The 16,296-nt window shown below is 53.6% G+C and overlaps 5 protein-coding genes across 5 annotated transcripts; 3 read left to right on the forward strand and 2 right to left on the reverse strand.

Annotated features, from left to right (window-relative positions):
• Positions 1 to 1,456: 1,456 nt before the first annotated feature.
• On the reverse strand, positions 1,457 to 5,788 carry CPAR01_03975 (uncharacterized protein; the record flags this gene model as incomplete). Its single annotated transcript, XM_060488259.1, has 4 exons — positions 1,457 to 3,439; positions 3,492 to 4,043; positions 4,308 to 4,671; positions 5,706 to 5,788. The coding sequence occupies 4 exons, from the start codon at positions 5,786 to 5,788 to the stop codon at positions 1,457 to 1,459; spliced, it is 2,982 nt and encodes a 993-aa protein (XP_060352465.1).
• Positions 5,789 to 7,354: 1,566 nt separating this feature from the next.
• CPAR01_03976 (uncharacterized protein) lies at positions 7,355 to 8,433 on the forward strand (the record flags this gene model as incomplete). Its single annotated transcript, XM_060488260.1, has 3 exons — positions 7,355 to 7,424; positions 7,844 to 8,157; positions 8,251 to 8,433. 3 exons carry the CDS (start codon positions 7,355 to 7,357, stop codon positions 8,431 to 8,433), a joined length of 567 nt encoding a protein of 188 aa, XP_060352466.1.
• A 125-nt stretch (positions 8,434 to 8,558) lies between these two features.
• Positions 8,559 to 9,305, forward strand: CPAR01_03977 (uncharacterized protein; the record flags this gene model as incomplete). The annotated part of the gene is made up of 1 exon (XM_060488261.1): positions 8,559 to 9,305. The coding sequence occupies one exon, from the start codon at positions 8,559 to 8,561 to the stop codon at positions 9,303 to 9,305; it is 747 nt and encodes a 248-aa protein (XP_060352467.1).
• A 799-nt stretch (positions 9,306 to 10,104) lies between these two features.
• On the reverse strand, positions 10,105 to 10,586 carry CPAR01_03978 (uncharacterized protein; the record flags this gene model as incomplete). Its single annotated transcript, XM_060488262.1, has 2 exons — positions 10,105 to 10,460; positions 10,553 to 10,586. The coding sequence occupies 2 exons, from the start codon at positions 10,584 to 10,586 to the stop codon at positions 10,105 to 10,107; spliced, it is 390 nt and encodes a 129-aa protein (XP_060352468.1).
• Positions 10,587 to 11,697: 1,111 nt separating this feature from the next.
• CPAR01_03979 (tctex-1 family protein) lies at positions 11,698 to 12,408 on the forward strand (the record flags this gene model as incomplete). Its single annotated transcript, XM_060488263.1, has 4 exons — positions 11,698 to 11,733; positions 11,797 to 11,835; positions 11,914 to 11,988; positions 12,067 to 12,408. 4 exons carry the CDS (start codon positions 11,698 to 11,700, stop codon positions 12,406 to 12,408), a joined length of 492 nt encoding a protein of 163 aa, XP_060352469.1.
• Between the last annotated feature and the right edge of the window lie 3,888 nt (positions 12,409 to 16,296).

The following is a 16,296-nucleotide window of genomic DNA, read 5'->3' on the forward strand; positions in this document are numbered from 1 at the left end:
CAGTTCTCCAGGTCGACACACATGCGTTGTGGCATCGTACAATACAACAACGAGAGAGCCAGAAACGAAACAAAATATCGCAGAAACCGGGTAGTTGACTCAGCGACAATGCGAACCAATCCCACGCCCCTCCGAATTTTGATGTTTGTTTGAAACATTTCTGAACCTACCTTGCCTTAGCGGCCGGGCCAACGACACCACTCTACCCTACATGCATTCCCCAGCATCTCGCGCGCATGTACGTATCCGCAACGCATGCTTTTCAGTTGTTATTCTATTTTCCTGTTGTTATTACTCCCAAAGCAAGGAGCGTACCTGCTCAAATGCCTCGAGTGTCTCATACTCGTCAGTCCGCCCGACTTTCCTAGGTAATGCTGACTGCCCAGACCAGTGTGATCCCGACGGAATACACGCAGGGTACACCTCTCCGCCAGCAGTCGAGGACGGTGTCGCAGATACACAGAAAACGGAACAAGACTTGGATTTGATAAACAACATTGCGGGTAAGGCAAAAAGGCCCTGTAGATTGTTTCGCAGCGTTCAATCTCGAACCTCGAACCTAGCTATCCGTAGAGACGTCACAGTAGACCACCCGAACCTTACGGCAGTTCTCCGGACCATCTTGTCTGCCACATATGATCTCCCTTTCTCGGCGCAATGTGCGCGAGTTTCGACAAGTTTGAAGTCGGTGGAGCGTACCCATTTCGCCGATGATCTTTACCAAGTAACCTGACTAGACCCCCTCCTTCAATGAATGCCTGCCAAGTGTGAATCTCGGCGCCAAGAATGCAGTCTTGTGAAGAAGACTATCAGCATCATCAAAAGTCACGTGAAACTTGCGTGGGATGGTTCAAGATTGGTTGCTCAATGTGAGCTCGTTATCGTCATTGTTTTCATCAAGCCTTCTTCTCCAACCGCTATGATACAACACGAGTGTCCTCGAATCCTACAGCTGGCTCATAAGCGTTTGTGTCCCTCCTTTGGGAGACCATCTCCCTCTTTCTCAAGTGTCGTTGCGGGCCTCGGTCCCCTACCTCCAGGAGGACTTTGGTCCAAGGCAGTGAAGTTGTAACAGTATAAAGTCTACAAGCAAATGAAGCAAGAAATAAACAGTACGCAAAAGGCAGACGCTTCCCAACAACCGTGACGCCCGGTTCATATCTCTAACAAGTGACGTTATCATCTCCGGCCACACACGCCACCGCAGCCTACTTTTTTTGCCTGTCCTATTTGACCCCTGGTTGCGCAGAGTCGTGTGAATAAAGAGGATAATACTAAGAGGGGAAAGAACTTTCGTCGACTAAAAAGGAGTATGTATGCGCAAAAAAGGTCTTGGTCGCCGAAGAAAGCAGTGAAAAGGGGGGTTGGCGGCAAGTTAGGTGTTGCCTCGGGAAGAGATCTTGTTGCAAAAAAACAGGAGAGCATTTATCAGACTCGAGAGAGTGCCGAAAACGCCCTAAACTTTTCGGGCTCGCTTCGCGCTGTCGTGGACAGGGCTAACGAAAGTGACATGCTTGTTCTCATCCTTCTTGAGACGCATCGCAGTACCGGAACCGACTCCGCTAGACTCCCTGTGATGACCAAGAGGGCGTCCATCGTGATCCTCATCAAGTGTGATCTCAGCAACGTCAGACACCGACTCGGCATCCATGCGGTCGCTGACACCTGATTCGGACGACCCGTCATCGGAGTCATCATATTCGCCATCGTCGCTAACAAGCGAAGGTGCGTTGTTGCTGACCATTGTGCTGGGGCTGAGGTCAACGTCCTCCATGTCAACATCCTCACCAGAGTGTATTACTACCCTGGTGGGTCCGTCGTCCTTCTCGGGACTGCTCATGGGAGGCGAAGCAAAGCCTGTAGAAGGCGACCTTCCCTTGCTGCTTGTTGGTCTCGTCGACGAAGTCAGAGTGACGGGTGACATTGGTGCTCTCGCAGGCATGCGCATGGCAGGCATACGAGCAGCTGATCCAGCATTGCTCTTCGGGCTGCCGAGACCAGTCTCGGTATCTTCCGATTCCTCACCTGGCGATGTGAGGTCTTCAAGCGACATCTTCTCCTTGGCGTCACTGACAATGTCACTGAGGTTGCCGGTGAAGTTTCTGCTCTGCATGAGTCGCGAAAGGAAGGGGGTGTCAGCCGAGGCGACGAAGTTTCCAGCCTTTGGCGCAGCGGACCTCGCAGGCTCTGCCTTTGAAGTACTTTGAGGGATGCTTGTAACGCCAGGCAGCTTGCCATCACGATACAACTTGAGGGAATCTGCGATCCTAGAACGCAAAGCAACGTACGCCTGTTGGGTGGACATGTCGGTCTGGGCAAAAGGATGGACGAGACCAGACGCGATGGCGGTTGATGGGGGAGGCGGAGCCTTTTCCTCTCCAACAAGACTGCCGCCTTCGTTAACCTCGATGGGGTGACCGCAATGAACAGCCGCCTCTTCGTGGCTCTTGAAGTCTCGCCTATGGGCGATGCGGCAGTGGTTGATGAAGCCCTGAGTGCTGCTGAAGTTCTCCCGATTGCAATCCAGGCAGACGAGCTTCACAGTCTGGCCGTCGGAGCGCTTGAGAACACAAGGTCCGGCCTTCTCCTTTGGCTGAGGGTAGCCGCTGGAGAGAGACTGCAGCTTCTGGCTGCCAATACCCCGAGTCGAGCGGTTCTTGTTTGCGCTGGCGAGATCAGACATGCTGTTCCTTGTCGTTCGTCCCTCAACTGAGCTTCTGCTACGGGCAGTCTCAAGCACTGGGTACCACTCAGGTTGCATGCCATCAAACTTGGGATCGGGGATGAGCCACTTGGCGTAGTGTCGAGCGTAAGGTCCATCGACAACTCCAAAAGGCGCAGCCCATTGGGGGACAGGCTCTCCCGGACGGTTTTGCAGAGCTGGACCCTTTCCGTTGCTGATATCCAACATCTGCGCAGGAGTGGGACAGGCAGTAGGATACGGAATGAGATGGCAGCGACGGAGTTGCTCGAGAGCAACCTGACATTTTGCCAGTTCTTGGTTGATTAGTCTCAGCTCATTGTGCTTGAGCAAGATCTCAAGACCAAATTGGTACTGGATAGCGTCGCGCGCGTCCTCCATGTCGTTAGTCACTGCTGGAACAGCGGCAGGCACAGGCACAGGCAAAGACGCGGATGCTGGTACGTCAGAGACGACACTGGAAGGGATGTCAGAGACGGCGAGGTTGGTGCTCTCCAGCTTGGCCCGCTTCAAGGGCTGCTCAGTGGCGATGAGTGCATCTGGTGAAGGTGAGTCGTCAACGCTTGACAGACGCCTCTTTTGAGGGCACGACGGGCCCGCCAGTGATGCCGTTTGCGCAGGTTGCGGCAGAATGAACTGATGCTTTTGCGCGAATGATGGCATAGGTTGAATGTGACTGATCGTCGTTTCGCTTCCCCGCTCGCTGCTCCAGAGTGATCGGAACATAAGCGCGGTTCTCTGAGAGCAACGAAGGTGATGGGATGAAAGGTCGCGTTGAGGGCGGCCTGACGACTTTATGCGAACGTGAGATGAGGCGCAAGGCAACAGCCTGACGAAGGTGCAATGTGGCAGTGGCGGACGGACCAGGCACCTGCAGCGTGCGACGTGGTGCTGATGCAGGCAGAGGAGCCAAAAAGCTGAGGTGCGTGCAATGAGCTTGCGAGCTGGCGACGAGGGCTGACGTAAACAGTGGATTCCCCAGACGGACGAGTCGGGTGTAAGCGTGTGGCTGCTCTGGGCGTGGGTGAAGACGAGGCGACGGGTGTGTGGTGCGTTGGTTGGCCTTGGATGATGGGGCCCGAAAAGGGGTGGCAGGGGGGGGGGGCGAGTGGTGCGTGATGATGTGGTCGGGCTTCCGGTCAGGAAGGCCAGAGGCAAGAGAGAGAGCCGGAGACCGAAGCAGACGAGTCGGCGACAAAGGGATGGGATTGCGACGGTCGCGCAGCGAAGACAGCGACGCAGAAGAATCGAGAACTAACGAAAGCCTCGATATCGCGCGAGAGAATGGTGCGAAAATGAATGCGCGAAGAGAGTTGGGCGAGCAAAATAAAAGAAGCGACGCCTACGATGGTTCTCTATGTCGTGTGGACGAGTGGTTTTGGAGCGGTTTTGGGGGGAGAAGTGGTTGTTTGTGAGGAGGTTGAAATGTTGTAGATGGGGATGACAGCGGAAAGAGCGAGAATAACTGTCAGAGGTCGGGGAAGGAGGCAGCTTCAGACCTCTCAGGCGGGCGACGTGCGTGAGCTTGGTGGGAAATTGGCCTCTGGGGTGGTGATTGCGAGTGCGGGTGGGCCTTGGATCCTGGGGGCCAGAGAGAGACACACACAGAGAGTAAGGTATCCGTACGGTAAGTAAGGTAGCAAAAGCAGCCAGCCAGCGAAATGGTGCCGGTAAATAGTGTGAAAAGGAGATGGGCCGTGAGTTGAGCGAATTGGAAGTGTTCCTTTGCGGGTGGTTCTGTTTCTCGTTCGCTGATTGTCGATGGCGCAGCGGCGGTGCGGTAAAGGTCTCCGTAGGCGGCGGCGCAAGCAAGCATGTAGCAGTATGCCAGTATCTCCTTAGCAGACAATAGCAACAAGAGAAAGGTGGACGGGGCGAGGTGGATGCACAGAAAGCTGAGGTGGATGTTTTGGCGCTTTGCGCTTGTGCTTTGTTGGTGTTGGAACTTGGCGATGATGCGAGGGACCCGACTGACTAGGAAAAGGCAATTTGTGTATTGAATGCAAGGGGAGGCATAAAAAGGGGTGTGTGTGAAAAGAAAGAGAGATGGGTGTGAGAGGTACGAGGTGTGTGGGTGGTGTGGATGAGGATTGTGCTCTGAAACGCGATGCTGATTGGTTTGTTTGCAAGAAAGAAGGAGGGAACGAGGGAATGCGCTTGTTTGGTGAGTTTGGTGACTGGCTGGTCTGACCCAGGTGTGGGGGCAACTGGGGACGGGAGGTACATACAGACAACCGGACCAAAAAAAAGAAAAAAGGAATGGAAGGCGAAGGGAAACTCAAGGAAGGAGGTGTGCAGCTGCAGGGATAATGTGCAATACGACGAGGACACTGAGCAGGGAAGGAACGGAGGTGCCCTTTTCCCAGGTTCCTTCCTTACCCAGACTTGGTACTTTCCATACGCAGTACCTCGTGCTGTGTACTTGCCTACTTACTCTTGTTTTGTGGTAGGACTCAGGAGAGCAAGACCCAATCTTCGACACAACCTAAATGACACCCGGACGGTTCGGCCGTCAGAAAGGGATGCAGTAAGAGTCAGTCCTACACATTCTACTCTCCAACAAAGTGGTATTCTCTCACGTCTCTCTGTCAGCCTGACTCCTGAGAGTGTGTGTGTGTGCCAGATGCAAGTCCTGACGCAGACGACAATAAAAACGGGCGACCAACAAGACAGCGGCAGGAGCAGCGGCAGCGACAGCGGCAGCGGCATGCGCACTGAACTCCAAAGCTGTCAAAGAGAACGAGGACAGACTGGTTAGAGAACGATGCGCTCAGAGGATAATGCTGTCCCCGAGTCCCTGAGAGTTGAGAGATGGGACGTCAGTTCCTCATAAGTCCCGTCTTCGTCTGTGTCTGTGTTTGGCCTCGTCTTCCACCTTCTTTCCAGAATCCAGAAAAATTCAACCTGGCAAACTGGGTGCCAACTCCCGTATTCTGTATGGCGGATGGGAATCTGATGGGACGATGAGACGGACGGGGGGCCCTTCCGAGCTTCTGTCTCTTACAACTCGTAGGCAGTAGCCGGGTTCTTTCTGGCGTCGCTGCAATACGTGTTTCGCCGCCCCGAAAATAGAACGGGATTGATCATGGTGGGCGCGTCCAACAACACTGCAACTCAACTGTACCGGGTAATCTAGGTAAGGGCACAGCTATTGTGGAGGTTCATTAAAGGGATCCCCCTTTTTCGCGATAATCAAGAATCTGACAGGCTGTACGGAGTAGAGCATATAGGGGGAAGATAAAGAGGGTGAAGGCAACGCCGATGCAACTTCGTATGTGCAGCGCAGTCTCAGGGCTGTCTATCACCACTGGCCTAGTTGCTATCTATCACGCCCAGGATCCAAATTGCACGTCTCTCTTGCAAGTTGCCGATCCAACTGATTATCGTGTTTTGTTTGTAAAGGTTTCGACATGTGTCTTATCCAGCCCGCCTGCAGATTGATTAAGTAGCACCCAGGCACGGCACTACGGATAGGTACATGGACCAAGGTTCCTTAGTGAGGAGAAGAAGACGGGGAAAGCTCATGGCGTGTGTCCCGACTTGTTTTGGTTCCGTGCGAGAAACGCCTCAGTCATGTACCTTGGGGCGTGAGACGGCCGCTGCACGAGCTAAAAGTACCTGGAGGCGTGGGAATGTTCCCACTCCACAAACCTTCGGGTTCGGGCCTCTTATTTTTCTCTCCTCCCACTGCGCCAGCCGCCGTATGTTGGATGCCTCTCCCCATACCAACATACCTTTCTCTGGCCGATAAGTTCCCCAAACACGGCGCGGGGTTGGACATGATCTCGGAAGCTGCCAGATTGTGCATATTGGCTGTCAACTCAATGAAATGTTTATTGACGGATGGGACGAGGAATTCAAGGTATAGCATCGCCTGTGTCTGTTCAAATGAGTCAACATCCGCCCCTCACTGCTTGACGAATGCAAATATTCAACGACGCATCTCATTAGTTCACTGTCGTCGTTGTCGAGCACGCCGCCGCGCTCTCTTCTCCACGTACCTAGCGGCAGTCTCGGATCTTATTCGTCTGGATCGTAGCTTCGCCATTCCGGCTGGCCTACCAAGAAGCTGCGCCTAGCGTCCACGGCGACGACGACGACGACGACGACTCCATTACGCCCCTTTCCGAATGGCATCGTGGATGCGGACTAGACTTCTACCGGTAGCAAGCGACCCCAAGCTATGGGAGGCCGCGGGCGAGACCGCAGCAACACAACGTGGGATGACATGAGGAAATGGACCCTGAGAAACAAGGTAACACCTTGCGGCGACCGTGTATCGCATCTTCTTGTGTTCCGCTTACCTTGCTGTCTTTTTTCTGTCGCCTCATCATCGAAAGCTTCATGCACCATCGAAGCACCTTGATTGCTTGTCGCCCTCTCAAGCCTCGCATCCATGCGTCTTCTAGAGCCCTACTCTGTGGCCTTGACGATGGCCAGCTTTACACAATGATGGAGGAGGGATGGGTGGGTGCGACATGCAGATAGACATGGGATCGCCGCTGGAAATACGCCACGCCACCCGGCGCTGCCCAGCTCGCCTTTAGCCCGTTCTGGTTTCAGATACCTGAGCACCGCTAGCGAGGTACCAGCCAGGCCGGGATCTCCAGAATTTCACCAGCAATATTGCGACTGAGGAGCTGGAATAAGCCAATGAAGCAGCGTTGTCTTGCGACGATACCCAACGGTAACGATGCCGAGTCGCCCCGACTCAGCGGCCAAGGTCAGAACCGCATAAGTTCCTCTTTAACCCCGGGCCTCCCTACCCTTTCACGGCATCTACGACGTTTCTCCAGGCCTTATCCCGGGATTCCCAAGAGCGCTCCCTGGCGAAAATGGATTAATACCGCTGCAGGTCGTGCAGCTCGGCCTGAACGGTGCCACGCTGCACCTCGGAAGCTTGGAAAATCTTGGGGAGAACTATCGCAGACCACTTTGGGAGCTGCTAGATGACGAAATGTCGCAAAGCTCATGATTCAGTACCTAAACCTACGGACCTTTCTGGCTCGACCTTCCATCCGAGATGCCAAGCAAGCTTTTGGCAGTCCACCAGCATCTGACTGAAGATAGCTCTGGTGGACATATTGTGACCATTTTGATATTCGCTTTGTTCAAGCCTACGAGATGCTGCAACCAGAACAGGGCGCAACACGGCGCACTTTCATTCATCGAATCAAAAGAATGGCGTCCTTGGAGAAGAGGCGGATCAGCTGCACAGGCCACGCCAAACATGTGAAGTCGAGAAGCCACAGAAGGACCATCGGCGCATGGGCGCCCTGTCCAGTGGACCCTTCCATCTTCCGCGGAACGCTAGGCCAGGTCCGGCATTGAGCGAGAGCTCGTGTCTGATCATCGCTGCTTTAAACATTCTCGATGTTGAACGCTTAGTCACTTCATTACGGCATCCTATCTTGAAAGCACTTTGCCTTGCTCCCGAGGCTCAGGATATCGTCGTGGTACTTTCAAAAGCTTATGATTAGTCTGGCACATCACATAGTGGTATCAATAACGATACAACATGGTAATCATCATGCGTTACATTGCCTTAGAGCAAGCGTTTGACGAATGCTATGAACATCAAAGACGCCATCCAATCAGAAGCTCTTGGTCAAAGACTGGACGTCGCGGCTCTCTGCCCTCTCGGCTCCGAAAGCTGGTCCAAGCGTCTGATGCAATTCGATAAGATCTCTATCGATAAGGTAGAGATCCAGACCACACTTTTCTGCCGATAGAAATCCTAACGCCTGTCTTGGAGCTTCAATCTCAACCCCAGACTCAGACCCCGCGCGGCGCATCACACCCTTGAGTCATTGAGCAGCCGCGTCTGCTATGGTTCGAGGTCTCATTAAGGCTGACCATGGCTGAACCCTCCGCAACACAGCCCAAGGGCGACGACAAGAAGCGAAAATCATCAACGGCAGCAGCCGGCTCGTCCGCCGCAGTCGTCTCAAAGAAGAGCAAAGCAACGGAGACAACGACGAAGACAACGACGACAAACACAAGCGCAAGCGCGAGCTCGAGCGCAAACGTCAATGGCCCGACGACCCCTCTATCCCCCTCGCACGAAGCCCTCCTCGCGGACCTCAGATCCAAATACGACGTCCTCCCCGCCTTCACCATCTCCTCCACCAAGATCCAGAAGCGAGTGACCTGGCTGCTGCAGCACCTGCGCAAAGACGACGGCGATCCGAGGAGGCGCGTCGTGCTCGTCTACGCGCGGCCGGGCGAGGTCGCCAAGATGATTTCGATTGTGGAGACTGTGAAGCGCATCGTTGCGGCGGAGAAGAAGAGCGTGGACGGAAAGGAGGGGGAAGAGAGCGGCGGCAAGTGGTATCAGTACAACCTCATGTACGAGCTGCCGCCGAAACCTGATGTCGTGGAAGATACGGTGCTAGGCGGCGGCGGCGGAACGCAGGATGGCTCGGATGATGAAGACAGAGACGAAGACGATTTCGAGGTTATGAAGACCCGGTTCGAGAGAGCTGTGTTGCCGCAGCCGGTGAAGCGTGCGGCCAAGTCGCTGAGCATATTCCTTTCGTTGGCGCCCGTGCCGGAACTCAAGGCCCGAGGGGATGTTACGACGCAGACGAACACGGCGCAGTGAGATGCCACTGCGAGCTCGACTGCGCTCTGGCTTGGGAACTTGGAACAAGGTCGTTTGAGGGTGGAGGTTGGATTCGAGTCCGTGAGCTGCGATCCCGGAGAATGGAGACGGGAGGAGAAACAAAAGACAAAGAGATCTCCGAGGAATGGAGTCGCGACATGTCGCTTGTAACGGCATCCAGCATTGGCATTGCATCGAGAGGCGTTATAGGAAAGGAGGGGCTACCATTTGATACCCAAAACGGGCGGGATAAAGTCGATATCAAAAAGCTTTCGAACCCGCTGGAAACATGAGATGAATAGACAGCAAGGGGAAGAAGAGACGTGGAACCAATAAGGCAACTTCCCTCATACTCAAACATTTATGCGTGAGCCGTATCCATCTGATGATGACATGTATGGGTAAGCAGGTTCCAGCACAAGAGCGCAGTGTAGATGTGTAAAGTATGTTTCCAACGCCTAATCCGATGCATTCGCTTTTTCTATCAACTATACACCTTCCACATCCGCTTTCTGTTCGCGTACGCCTAAGCTAAACATAGGAAAACTGCCAAATTACAAAACCATGCAAACTTGTTCTTAAAACAACAAATCCTTCGCTCCCAACTCTCAATCCTTCCTCGTACATACGCCTTTGTCGTAGCTTAAGCATTTTAGCAAAAGCCCGCCTCTCCTGGTTCGCGAGGCCCAAACTGCCAACGCCTAGGCATAGCTTTTGTTTCTCGCCCCTCCTCTTTCCAAGTTTGTCTTCGGAATTACGAACAGAGGCTGGGATTAGAAAGCATGTTTACTCGTACTTTTTAGTGCTTTCCCTCCTTGGACGAGTACGTTATGCGCAGGACAAAGTTGACAACGACGGCCAGCAGTAGGATGATGGCCAAAAAGGTGGGGCCAAAGCGGTCGTCAAAGCCGGCCTGGCCGCGGACGCGGATGGATTTCGCACGCCAGTGGTACGTGGCTAGGGCGTAGATCATGGTGAGCATGGCAACGCCAGTGAAGAGGAAGGCGCTGATAAAGGCCGGGCGGTCGCCGAAGTTGAGCATGCCGATGGCGAGGGCGCCGAGAATGACGGTGAAGTTGAGCCATGAGAGAAAGGTGCGCTCGTTGGCGAAGAAGACCTTGGGCTCGACTCTCGTAGGGAGGGCGATGCGCTTGCCTGGTAATGCGACCTTGTTAGTGACCTCTCACTTTCTCTTGTTTATGTCCTTATTCGGGCACTGATGTGTACGGCGTCGTGGTTGTACGTACCCGGTGCGGTCTGGAGAAGAGGTTGGCTAGACATTGTGATTTGCTATTTCTGACTGGACTGTCCCGAGTATAGGTATCGTGGTTTACGGTCGTGGCTTTCTCTATCGCAACCTGGACTGGTTCAGTCGGCGGTCTTTCGTCTTCTCGCTCGGTGTGCCCAGTTCCTACCCTTAGTCTACTGTTTACTGTCTCGGCAAAGATAACCAGAATCCTTGAGGAGAATGGCAATGCGACGTCAGAGAATTGCGATTGAGGCGTCGTTGGAGAGCTCGGGCTCGCGTCGGGCTAGTCGTCGGAACCGCAACGGTGTTTATCGTGACAAGGGGGCAGTGGAAGCGAGTCGCGCGATGTCAACTGCTTTCTCTTCTACAGTCTCGCTATTTTTCGTCTGAACAATCGGAAAAAAACTCTATCAGGGATATGAACGAAAAGACTGCGGAGATGGAAGTGAGGGAGAGAAGGGAGGAAAGAGAGGAGGAGAAGAGAGAACGAGAGAATCTGTAACCGAGAGAACCCGCTTGAAAGCTTGTTCAGATACGACAGACGATGCACCTGCACTGCGGCCGACTAGCCCCTCAAAAGCCGCTTCCTCAAGGAAAAAAGCTCCATCGCAGAGCAGACTTGTGACGCTAAGCCTGCACGGCGTGCACGGCTAGAGCTTACCTCCCCACCAGCCACAGTACAGATCCATGTCAATCGCCTGCAAACTTCTGCAGCAAGGTACACGTGCAATCCAATCGCATTTTGATTGGGGAAGCCACACTTGAAGAGGTCAAGCCTCAGCTGGGGCCATGTAGTTGTGGCTAGGCAGAGACCTCTCGATGACAGAGACACGTGACCTCTCGTTGCCCCGCGCACCTGGGGAGCACGGCCCGTGGATGCAACGCGAGGCGGCCGAATCGGGCTGGCATCACAACACCGGTAACTTTTTGTGGAGGAGCCTCATCTCTGTCGTCTTGTCCCGATCTGTCAACACAACCTCTTCACAACTTACATACACTCAGAATATTGGCACAATTGCTCAAGAACACTCTCACACCTCCTACTCCCAAGAACCTCATACATAACGAAACCAGCAAGCGCACAGAGCCTTCGAACAACCTACAATCTTTCTTCCCCTTTCCCAAACAAAACATCCGATCACAATGTCTGCGCCCGCCGCCCCTACGACAGCGACTCCCGTATGTTGAACTTTCCCCCACGCTAAGATCTCAATGGACCGCCTACTGACTCGATCTTGACAGCCCGTCGCCTTCAACCGTCTTAAGCAGATTGCTACGGATGTAAGCTGCCCATGCGACAACATCGTCAATGTAGCCAAAACATTAGGAGACAACCCACTAACCCAGTCTCGTTGACAGGCTTGCCAATCAGCCATCGGCTCTGCTGAGTTCTACGATCACGCTAAGACCGAGACATGGAACTCTCAGATCATTGTACGTTTTCCTCCCTGCGTCTGATGCCGCTGCTGTCACCCAGAGATTCCATGAACTGACCCTCATGAACCTCGTCAGTCCTCCGTTCTGAAGGCCGTCATCTCTGAGTCGACACCCCAAGGCGGCTCCGCACCCGCATACAAGTTTGCCTGCAACTCGACAATCGTCCAGCACCTCGTCCCGACATCCTCTCTCAACAAGTCCAAGGGCACCTCCGTTAAGGAGGAGGAGCCCTCCGTCTCCACGAGCGCCGATGCGACCGCCACTGACGGCAAGCCCCACGTCGGCCGCCGCGGCATGCACTCCGCCACCGGCGCCTACTGGGACGAGAAGAAGGACGGCATGTGGTCCTACAAGTACGATGGCGGCGAGGGCAAGGGCATGGATGTCGTGATCATGCTCATCTGGGTCGCAATCTAAACGATGGTGACAGCAAGGCTCGGTACTCGAGGACATAAACAGGGGGAGGCGGTTGACCCAGCGTGCTCAGGTCTGCGTCCACTCTCATCCTCGTTTACGTTTCCAAAATTACAAACCACATGGGCGCATTCGCAAGAACGGAAGCCTTACGAAAACCGGGTCGGCGCGTGGGAACGCCCTGAAAGGGGGCACAACCAGAGCAGCCTGACGACCAAGACGCAGTGGCATCATCCCCCTAGTTAAGTGTCAGCTTCAAAAAGGATGAAGTTCACTTTCTTGGTTCGAATTTACCTTAGTCAAGCAGGCATATACGGCGAACGGGATTGGGCAAGGTCTATTCATGTGTTTGAGTTACTTTTGTCTCCAAACCACGGAAAATAGCAGGAGTTCTTTTTTTTTTCTTCTAATGAGAATACATGCAAATCACGAGACTCGCTGCGCCCCAGGCTCGTACCAGATGACAATAGCTTTGTTTATATGTTTGTTGAGTTCGTTGTCAGGTGGTACAGCAGTGCATTACACAACTCAAGGTCGCATCCTTGCAATTCGGAGTGTCATTATTATGCATCTCTTAGCCTTCTCCCGGCGCCTATAAGATCTGAGCCATGCCAGTATTGCAACCATTGTGTGACGTGTGGCAGGCGGCTCGGGTACAGCTACCACCACCACAAGGACGGCAGACTCAAGGAACTCGACAGTCTGTGAATATATCTGTGAATGCATCCGGTGTGGGAATCAAGGACTTCAAGGTCTGTTGACAAAACGGATCAATGTCGCCCGCTACGAGTAAAGTCATTACACAGCATTTACACATACTTGATAGGACTAGTCGGTAGAGCTGAAGCTACGGGTTCAGTTATCGATGGCAGCTCGTAAGGTAGAAGAGACACGGGCCTCCTTTCACGATGACGTACTGCTCAAGCCGCGCCAACGTCCAGGCTCTCCAACCTGAGAAAAGAAACGCGATCGGACCCTGATGATATTTTATTCTTTTCGATGTGTCTACCTAAGGTACACGAACATCCGAACCTGCTTGCCAGTCGGGCACGTTAATGAACGAGCTTCAGTCTTGCCTCTTCCTCTCTTAACCTTTTCTTCGCCTCCCGGCGGAAGCGTGAGCAAACTTTTCGGTTCCAGTAGACACGAACAAATCTAGGCCAGCGTGCATGGCCGTGCGCCTTCTATGAAAAGCTTGTTGTCGACGAAGGAGGGTTGCAGCACGAAGAAAAGAAGATTCTCATGGTTACACAAGCACGCGAGTCGGGAATAACCCCCTCGGAGATTGTTGGGATGGACGAATCCTCAGAAGACGTTGCCGTACACCCTCTCCGACGTGAACGAGCCTGCTCCGGTAGCGGAGACGGTCATAAACCACGAGAGAGAGAATAAAAGTTATCTCGGGTTCTGGGTGTGAAGGAAGTACACACATAGCGTCGCCTCGACAGATGGGCAGGTGATAGAGACAAATTCTTTGATTCACGTCAATTCACAGGAGCTTCCCGGCTGTTCCGCTGTCTTGCTTTTGGCATACGCAAGTTGGAGTGCGGCGTAGTTTCCAACTCCATCATTTCATGACGCGGTTCGAGCTGTTGCTTGAAAACTTGCGGCTAATAGAACGAGTAGGTGGGCGGCAAGAAGTCAGATCATGCCCGACTGACAGCTCTGCCCTGAAGTATACTTGGACGGCAGCACACACATGTAAGCCGGCTGCCCTGGCCTGATCGGTGAGCGCCGACGGCGGGAGCGGGCGCGGGAGGGGTCCGTGGGGGACGGAAGCTTTGTAGAAAGATGTAATTACCACACCGGATGCGTGAGCAGGATGGTGCCTTTGCTTGCTGTAGTGTAAGCAACTTAAGCTAGGCAGACTGGCGAATTCTCTTGTGACTCTTCTGTATGTTTCCACAACGCCTCTCAAAAGATATGTCGTGCCTCGGGATACCCTTTCAAGACATTCCCCAGATGTTCAGTCTTCCCCGGTTGCCCATTGGAGAGAAACCGGGGGAATCAGATAAAGTGAATGAGCACTGAGATGCGGAGACAATCAGGAGATGAACGCCCAACCAGTATGCATGATGTTTGAAGTCCCTTTAGACAGTACGCTGCAATCATCAACCATTTCGCCACCGCTCTTTTGATGAACCCCACAAATCTTGGGGGACACCTGCGGGTGGTGCAGCGAATGCAGCAGCCATGACGACGTCGATCCCTGAGAGAGGGACGGATACCCTGCTTCTGGCTTCTCTTTCCTTTCTCGATGGCGGTCTGGCTAAGTAGGATTGATGTAACAACAGCCGAATCTAGAGAGACCTCAGAAGGGTATATACCTACGGATACGGAGGCACAGGTAGAGACGGGCAGAAGGGCGAGCTAGCATGACAACCAGGCGCATACTCGTTGTCCTGATCTGATAGATCACAGACTACTGTACGAGTGCCGTGCGATTGGCAGCATAACAGCAGCCTCACTCGGCCGATGCTGGGTGGTCATGGGACCATTGAATCCCGGTGTGCAAGCTGCCGGTGTGTTACAGCGGGAGCGGCAGCCTCGCTGGCCATGCGAAGGGAGCTCGTTGGCGGCTGCAGAAAGTTCATGATACAAGTTCAGTCGGCTTGGGAGGTTCATCATTCTCGACTGATGGATGTCTTTCGCCATGATTATCTCGCATGGGTTGACGTGCGAACGAGGGATCAGTCTACGGCTTGTAGCACTGATTCGGGGTTGCGGAAGTTCCTTCATGAATGGCCGCCATTTGCAATCGTTGAAAGCATACCTTGAAGTAGTTAGTTAGCCAGTTCCTATGCGTGCTGTCAACGTCTGGCCAATTCCAGAATCCTCGAGGGCTGGAACACGGCCTATCAACGAGTAGTGTCCTGCGCCAACCCTCGTGCCCTCGTCCTCGTTCCCTTGGATGCTTCATGCATGGAGGCTCTGGTAGGTCAATCAAGACCAAGACACGGAAGCGCCAAGCGAGGAGAAACGAGGGGTGAACGAGAGTTGCTGTCAGTTGGTTTCTTTCGGTCATGAGTATGGATAGGATGTAGGTAGATGGTGAGGTGATTCGCAACACTTTCTCGCTTTTCCGAGCTGCCGAGCGTGGTGTCTGTCGGAAGTGACGACAGTGGAACGCCTTGCCTTAGATGCCTTCCTCCTTCAGTCAGTGGCTCCCCCATCTGCGGTACCCTGAACGGCGCTACCGTTGCCTTATGACGAAAGTAGCCGGGCTCAGGTACCGGGTACTTTGTGATGGCGCTTGCAAGAGACCGTTGCGTTCGCAGGCAAAGACCCCTTCAGCGCCTAAGAAAGCCTCTCTCTTTCAGCTGTAGCTGGGACACGCTTGGGGGTTGGCTTTCGGTCCTTCCAGTTGATCTCCAGTGTTTTCTGTTTGAAATCTGCAAGATATCCCAGATTACCTTTTAGTTTCTGTGGTTCCCAAAGAGTCGCTGGAAGCGAGATGGAAGAGTTCCATGGCAATTTATGATTCGCGGGAGGATACCAATGACTGAATTTCCCCGTTTTTGTTTCTGCCATGTTCCCTCCCGGAACCAATGGGAAGCCATCGAGGACAGAAAACGTACAGACGAAAGAGACCAAGGGACCAGCAACCCCTCCCACGCTTCACTTACTCCATGGCCTAGCAGCCCGGGAATACCTAGCGTTCCTACCTCTATCCATCGCACTATCCGCTAGGTTATCAGGGGAGACACTGGCTCTGACTGGACAGAGATGGACAGAGAAAAGGCGCTGTGCTGTGAGAATCGTAGACGGTTGGAGGTGCATGACTTGGCCACTATGGCGTATGGCTCTCCAATCCAGGCAAAGGTAGTGTTAACTGTAGTGTGTCAAGGACCCCCAAAATAACAGCCCGCTAATCTGGCCTGCCATCGGCCG

This window comes from Colletotrichum paranaense, assembly GCF_030867605.1.
Source record: "Colletotrichum paranaense strain IMI 384185 chromosome Unknown Scaffold_3.1, whole genome shotgun sequence".
Lineage (NCBI taxonomy): Eukaryota > Fungi > Ascomycota > Sordariomycetes > Glomerellales > Glomerellaceae > Colletotrichum > Colletotrichum paranaense.